The sequence below is a fragment of the Phaseolus vulgaris genome, chromosome 3, assembly GCF_051622355.1.
Source record: "Phaseolus vulgaris cultivar YP4 chromosome 3, ASM5162235v1, whole genome shotgun sequence".
In the NCBI taxonomy this organism is placed as follows: domain Eukaryota; kingdom Viridiplantae; phylum Streptophyta; class Magnoliopsida; order Fabales; family Fabaceae; genus Phaseolus; species Phaseolus vulgaris.
Genome location: NC_143500.1, coordinates 45802236 through 45810570, shown reverse-complemented (window position 1 = coordinate 45810570; position 8335 = coordinate 45802236). Strand labels below are relative to the sequence as shown.

General features: G+C 29.4%; 1 protein-coding gene across 1 annotated transcript; it reads right to left on the bottom strand.

The window, feature by feature from the left end:
- Positions 1 to 4361: 4361 nt before the first annotated feature.
- LOC137808027 (AT-hook motif nuclear-localized protein 24) lies at positions 4362 to 6244 on the bottom strand. The gene is made up of 2 exons (XM_068608919.2): positions 5890 to 6244; positions 4362 to 5764 (listed from the first exon to the last, which is right to left on the bottom strand). The coding sequence occupies exon 2, from the start codon at positions 5668 to 5670 to the stop codon at positions 4816 to 4818; it is 855 nt and encodes a 284-aa protein (XP_068465020.1). The 5' UTR covers positions 5671 to 5764; positions 5890 to 6244; the 3' UTR covers positions 4362 to 4815.
- Between the last annotated feature and the right edge of the window lie 2091 nt (positions 6245 to 8335).

The window sequence follows — 8335 nt, the reverse complement described above, 5'->3', positions numbered from 1 at the left end:
GAAGATAAAGCACGTGGAAATTAAGTGACGCTAATAGTGTACTTTCACTATAAAAAAATATTAAATAGAAACTAATTTTAGAGATAAAAAAAATTGGTTGTTATACTAACTAAATTAGACACCATTTTAAATACTAAAAAAATATTAATTTCTAAATTAGTTTCTATTATTGATAAATAGTTTCTAAATTGATATTTAATTAGTTATCAAAGTTTTAACTACCAATTATTTAGATTCTAAATTTGGTAGCAAAAACCTTGGTAGCTAATTAGATACCAATTTAGAAACTATTTATAAAAAAATAGAAACTAATTTAGAAACTAATAATTTTTTTAGTTTCTAAAATGATTTATAATTTAGTTACTATAACACCTAGTTATTCTTTTGTCTCTAAAATTGGTTTCTAGTTAATGATTTTCTTGTAGTGTTTATCACAAGTTGAAATAACAATTAAGGGATATGGAAATTAGGATGGAGAATGAATTTTTTGAATAGGAGGTAAGTTGGTTGAGCAATTGATGTTGTTGTTGGAAAACAAGAATCTAGTGGTGGAAGAGGAGGAATCAAAAGACAAGTGGATTTGCAGAGATGAGGAGGTTGTGAACTACAGTGAAATCAACATAAAACTCTCTTAAGAAGGAAGCACATGACATAAATGGATTATGGAAGATAAAGACATTGTCATTTGTACATATTACGAAGTGAAGGGTATGACAAAACATAATAGCTATTAAGGACAATTTATTGAGACATGAAATTCTAGAAAGCAACTTATGTATTATGTGTGGAGAGCAAGAGGAGACATTTAGTCAACTTTATTTTTTTCGATTGTAAAGTAACTTGGAGAATTTGGTGTTTGTATTGGGTATGTCCTCAGTCAATCATTACGATGCAAAGGTACAATTCATGATGTTTAGGTCAACAAATATGAAGAATGTAATTAATAGAATTTGGAGGAGTATTGGTTGCAATTATAGATGAAATATGAAAACACGAAAATATATACATATTTAAGAATGAAATTATAGAGGTGTTCATTGTAGTGTAGAGAAAAATTTGGTCATGGATTACGGTTAAGGAAAGACCGACTTATTTCACTTATTCAGAATGACTTATTTCACTTATTCAGAATGGTGTATAAACCCTTGGATTTTTATAAAATATTTAAAGAAATAAAGGTAGTTTTATATGTGAATTGGTTTGTTAATTTGCCTTCCAGTTTAGGGAGGTTTTTTCTGAGATGTTTTCTTAGAGACGAGACCAGTGATTGCAAGGTGCAGAAGGCAAAACCCTTGACATCAGAGGAAAACAAATAGTATGCTAGCAAAATAAAGATTTTCTGAATTCAATGTTTTGTACCGTGACCAAATTTTCTGTTTGAGTAATTTTTATAGTTTTTTTTTTTAGTTTTGTATAAGGTTTCAACATCCGTTCTAATTAATTTCATTATTTATTGATAAAAAAATGAATTTTATTAACTTAAAAGTAAATTATGACTGACTATTGTTAATTATGTTTAGGTGCCCGGCAAAGATGGATGATATTCTTAGTCTGTTTAGGTGATTTTTTTTATTTTCCATTTTTAGTTAGTTAGTAAAGTGTACATAACTTATTTCTCGTTAAAATACCATGCTATTATACTATAACAACAAAACAAACAAAAAAATCTAATAAGTGTATAAAAGATTAAAAATGAATTTTGTGTGAACAAATTTGTTTTTATAGAACATTTGAACATTTGTTACCTCAACAAGAAGTATGAGACAGGTGTTAAATATTTTACTACATATTATTTAGTATGAATGTAAATGATATCATAAAATATTTAAATATCATTAAAAATACTAATAACATTGATCATAAAATATATTTAATTTATATATTTATTGCTGATAAAATAAATATCATTAACACCCTCTAGTTGTAAGACTCATAAACTTATAAAATATATGCTGATATATTTCAAGATGAATGACATGTTGTTGAGTTTATTTTGATAATAAAAAATTAATTAATATAATTTTTAATTACAAATAATTATACTCTTATCTAATTTTTGTTAATATGTTAAAAAATATCTTAATTAAACTCGTGAAGGGGAAAAAAAAAGTAGAATACTACAATAAAATCATGAAATAGAAATTAATTTTAAAGACAAAAATTAATTAGTTGTTATAGTGACTAAATTAAAAACAATTGTAGAGACTAAAAAAAAATTGGTTTCTAAATTAGTTTGTATTATTGTTAAATAGTTTCTAAATTGGTATCTAATTAGCTACCAAAGTTTTAACTACCAATTATTTAGATTCTAAATTTGATAGCAAAAGTCTTGGTAGCTAATTAGATACCAATTTAGAAACCATTTAACAATAATACAAACTAATTTAAAACCAAGTTTTTTTAGTTTCTAAAATGATCTCTAATTTAGTCACTATAGTAACTAATTATTTTTTGTTTCTAAAATTGGTTTCTATGGTATGATTTTCTTGTAGTGAAAGTAGAAGAGAGGGTTAAAAATGGAAAAAATAGTATAAAAAATAGAACTAATGCTCTTTTAAGCTTTCTCTCTAAATAAATATATGAAAACTAATTACATTGAAGAATAGTTCTTAATAATTGTTAATCTATCACTAAAAAATGACAAATATATTAAGATAAATAATAATTCCAAAATTGATAAATAGTTACATTTAAACAATAGTTTAATTATTAACAAATGCTATTAAATAACAAATATCATAATTAAATATTTTATAATGTAAATTGACTTTAACTAACCATGAATAAATTTGTAATTTTTATTTTAAAGACTAGGAAAATCCATTCTTGTCATGAAGGATGTGAACCTGGTTTCATAAGAGATTTGTTATAGGTATACAGATATCTAAAGACTGTGATACAACTATCTTCTGGACCAATAGTAAAACGGATGTATACACACCAAAAAATAAAATAGCAAAGAGGAAGAAAGAGAGTTTTCATACAAAGTCTAAAGGCCTTAAATTTGTGAAGGGATACTATAACTTTTCTTCACAAAATGATTTTTTGTTGTTGACCGTTTTCACTAATATATATAGTTTTGAAGTAGCGAAGATTAAAAGATCAAATAAAGTCAGTTAATGTTCTGCAGCCTCCATTGAGAATGAATAGTTAAATGGACCCTGCTGATCCTAAGTTCTACCAATTAGTAAGGTTAGGAATGTAATAACATTTTCCTATCAGATCAGTGTATGATCTGTTTACTTCCATAATATTTTTTTTTGTATGTTTTTCATCCAACTAAAACCTTATCCAGAAAAAGATTAAAAAATTGGATTTTAAAAGTAGGGTCTCGCTAAACCAGTGCATGAAAATATTAAAAAAAATGGAAGGACATTAAAAAATATATAAGAAAACGTGTTTTTTCCCATCTTGATAAAAAATGTTTTTAATTGTTTGATTAAATAAAAACACTTTATATGCATTTGCCTTAAAAATAATCTGTGAAATAATGGGCGGATACCTGAAAGTAAAGATAATATATAGCCGCAAGATGGAGAAATGTTGAAGGTTCCAAGGAAGAAAAATAGGTTGGTAAGGAAGCTAGCATGAAGTATATTAAGAGAAAACAAAATAAGATTCTTACTTTGAGGGAACAAAGCAGTTGTCTGGCTCGAGGAAATTTAGAATCAGTTGACCAACAGAATAGATCGCAGGACGCATGCAGTACACACAATACCATTAAAGAAGCCAAAAAGTCTGATCAGCGAGGAGAATTGGATAAGCGTCATGTTACTGTAACTTTAGTGTTTTAAAGAAAAAGGAGGTTCAGTGCTTAGAATAAAACCAGGTTTGGCGCAAAATTCAGTAGGTTTAGTATGGAAGACAGTGAGACAGAGGGTTTAGATAATAAACACTCGGGAACGTTGTGTCTTGGTTATTGTTGCCTTTTAATGAAAGTGAGGATGACTGCCTCGAAAAGGAGCTTTCATCAGACACTGCATGTGTGTACCAGTTGCTTCACATACACATCTTCTACTATAATTACCAAGGTTTTGCTTTTTAAATACTCATTACGCTTTTCTTATGTTTTTTATACTGTAAAAATTACGGATAAATATGATTATAATTATGATTTCACGGAAAATCGGTTTTTAAAATCTTGCCAATCGCATACAGTGTAGTAAAAGAAGGAAAAAGAAAAAATATATTAATGTCCTACAAAATTTCCGATCTTACGTAATAACTAGATTGTTGTCGAGAAGCCTACTAACATGTTTGATTAATGAACCGGCAGTCAAACTGAAACAACCAAAAACTGTGGTCGTACATTCGTTACTGTTACGGTTACTGTTTTGCAGCTAAAAACTGATGGATGATACATATAATCACGAGACAAACACAGGCACCCCATTGTCATTGACAGAATTAAACCCACCACGGATATTAAAATTCATCATCAGTTTAATTACAGTCTCGAAAACATGCAAAAGGAAACATTATATATCCCCTAATAATCAAAATGACACACAAATTAACGAAGCACGAAACCTCGATTCCTACTTTCAACATCCCTAACTAAATGAATTTCTTGCCATCTCCCCACCACCACAAAAGCTAACTGTTACATTGAATAGAACAGCAATGTAGAAGTTATGGCGACAATGATGAGAGAATTGGAAGAGATTTATTTTGAACTTATGAAAATAACAAGTAACTTTCTTACCACCTCTACTGTTGAGCTGATTCGAATAAGCTTTGAAGTCAAATTTGGCAATAAAGTCTTGTTGATTGAGCAAGAATTTATTGAATTAAGTTGTTTTATCGAAACAGACTCTAGAAGGGAGGGCGATTGGATGCCCAGAATGGCTCAGATGGCATTTGAACAGAATTGAGAAGGTTAGGAGGCAAACCATGGAAAAGTGGAGCAGCTGCATCTCCTCCTCCTAGAAGCTGTGACTGACCAACACCACTTGCACCGGGTGACCCAATTGAACCTCCTTGCATTTGCAGCGAAGGGTCTTCATCCTCCAAAGGAAGCCTCTCATAAGCAGCGTTGCTGAACGAAGCAGACATGATCACCACAGGCCCCGAAGCAACCAGTGTCCCAACCACACTCCCTCCCACCACCTGTCCCTGGCCACCGGCCAAATAAATGGTCAAACCGGAAGCAGCAGGTGGCGCAGGCGGCGGAAGGAACGATCCACTGAGGGACAAAATCTCGAACCTTCCATGGAGAGTGACAACCGCACCGGAAGAAGCCGGTTGCCTGAGAGTGACGTTGGTGACTGTGCCAGTGCCACTCATGATGCAAACCCCTCTTTGGCGTTTCCTGGCGAACTCAGACACGCTTTCCACGATGTCGCACCCGTCTGCCACCTCCATCATGTGGGTTCTCATGGCGTTTGCGCTGTCGCGAGTGATGATAATGGGTGGCTTGGGTTTGTTTTTGGAGCCGGCTGGTCTCCCGCGAGGTCTCCTTGTTATCTCAGCCTCACCTGCACCTTCATCGTTGTTGCCGTTGTTCTCTTCGCGCTCCCTCTTCTGCGCGCTGCTGCTTCCGCTGTGCTCGTCGTCGGTGCCTTGGTTTAAGGTTTGGAATTGGTGCTGTTGCGGCTGGTGGTGCAGATGGAGATCTCTGGTGTGAAAAGGAGGGGGAAGGGAATGACCATGTGCTGTGATTGGATCCATTCTGATTCTATCCTTCAATGTATAATTGAGTGTCTATCGATACAGATAAGGATTGCGAAGCTCTTAACTCTAGTCAGTACTTCATTTGCATATGCTGGAAAGTATAAATGAATTTGGCAATTCTAATACATGTATATATATGTAGATGAAGGAAACAAAATATGTAGTGGATAGAAATGGAAGGAAATTAATGAGAACAAACTGTTATATATGACAGACCAGTGAGTGCTCTCTCCTGATTCTCTTGCTGCTGCTTTCTTGAAGATCTTGTTGATTTGATGAAACAAAGTTGAAACAAGTTGTGATTGAGATTGACCTTAATTGACTTCTACCTCAACCTGCCTCCTTTAGAAACCTTCAATTGGTGGTGGGGCTTTCAATGGAGTTCCTTCCCCTTGAGGTGAACAAACAAGTTGTTCTCCTATTTTGGGAGAAACAGTGTTTGGTTAGGGTTCGATTGAGAAAGACAGATCCAAACTAGATTTGTTTGCAGAAAGACTGCGTGCTTATGGGCGGTGGATGGGTCCCCATCACTCTTTCTCTCTCCCTCAACAACATATACTCTGTGTGGAGTACATCATACATCTCACACTAATATTTATATTACTCCATAAATTAAATCATTTAATTTTATTCTTCAATGCATTAAAACTATTTTCATTTCAATTTATAAAATCAAATGCAGAAAATGTTTTGTTGTCAGAGTTATTCAAATATAATTAATTATTTTTCATTATAATGCTTTAAATACTTTATTTTAACTTCAATAAAACGCTTTGAATGAGAGTAATACTTTACTCAATTCTAGTCTTCTTCATTTTATTTTATACTTCATTCAAATTTAAATATACCGTTTTGAAACTAACTAACATGCAGTTTAACGTTATATTATATTTTATATATATCATCCATTCTTTTTGTTCTTATCCCTTTTGGAAATTTTTATATCACATTATTTATTCTTTTATCAATTAGTATATTTTTAGATATTTATTTTTTCCCATTAGTTTATACTGTCTATTATGGGTAAAAAGGAAAAAAACTTAGGAACTTTATCACAGATACCATTGATGTTATTCTCTTAAGTGTACTGAGTTGTGTTACCTTAATAATATATCATGTAAGTAATAACATCATTTCAACTACTAAAAATAAAAATATATAAATAGATGTAATTTTTATCTTATAAATAAATTTTATAAAATTAAATTAAATTTAAAAATAATTTTTTATATAATATCAGAATTATTTAAATTATATCTTAACGAAAATTTAATGCATACTATCAAAGTGAAATTCTAAATATGGTAAGAATATTAAAGTAAGTAAAAAATTTATAGAACTCTTTTATCATAATTAAGAATATTAAGTGTATTCTTCAAAAATAACTTTAAAAGAAATTAACTAAGTTGTATTTATAATAATAATAATTAATAAATAAATATACCAATTTTGGAGACAATTTTACTAATTATTTTTACTTGTTCAATAAATGGATTAGTTAAATTGAGATAGAAAGTAATTAACTTAAATATTAGAAAAATAATATTTTATTAAAAAATAACATGGATAAATTTGAAACTTTTGTAAACGATTGAAATCCATCAATTATGCGACAGGAAAGTATATACTTTTTTATTTCCACATTTAAGTATATATATATATATATATATATATATATATATATATATATATATATTGGTTTTATTCTAATCTAAACTTTTTAATTAGTATCATATAGATAGTATTAGTACACTACAAGAAAATCATGAAATAAAAATCAATTTTTAAAAACCAAAATAATTAGTTGCAATAATAACTAAATTAAAGACCATTTTAGAAAATAGTTTTTATTATTGTTAAATAGTTTCTAAATTTGTATCTAATTAGCCACCAAGATTTTTGCTACCAAATTTAGAAACTAAATAATTGGTAGTTAAAACCTTGGTAGTTAATTAAATACCAATTTAGAAACTATTTAACAATAATAGAAACTAATATAGAAATATTTTTTTTTTAGTTTCTAAAATGGTCTCTAATTTAATTACTATTGCAACTAATTATTTTGGTCTTTAAAAATTGGTTTCTATATCATGATTTTCTTGTATTGATATAAAATACAAAATTATATCAATATTTAAATTTGTGCTAATTAAATTACCACATTGAGAGAAAAAAACACTCTAATGTCTCCATAGTTTTTAAGAAAATAAAATTAATAATGATAATTATATAGTAAATTGTGTTCTTAACAATAATTAATTTGGTGTGTTGTGTTGCTAAAACATGTGTAATTATATTTTAGTATTTGGGTAGTTTGTTTTATTTTATTTTTAGTTTCAAAATATAATTAAGAATAATATAAAAATATAAGATGTGTATATAGTAATTTTTAATATATTGTTATAAATATTATATGTAATTAACCTTCTCTCTTTAACCGTTATATTAAGTATCTCGACATCATTATATAACACATATATTACATAATACTTCAACCATTTTGTTCATATAGGTATATTAAAGCCTCAATTAACACGTGAGGCACAATTCTGTAATCTTGACGGGATTAATTCCTTTTGTTAGATCGTGGAATGTGTAGTGTAGTGTTTTTGAACATGTATATACAGAGAAGGTAGTGTTTTTTTGTGAATGGTAACTCACT

What these genes read in the sequence shown, in the direction of transcription:
- LOC137808027 (XM_068608919.2), bottom strand. Translation starts at nt 5,670, where the DNA reads ATGGATCCAATCACAGCACATGGTCATTCCCTTCCCCCTCCTTTTCAC.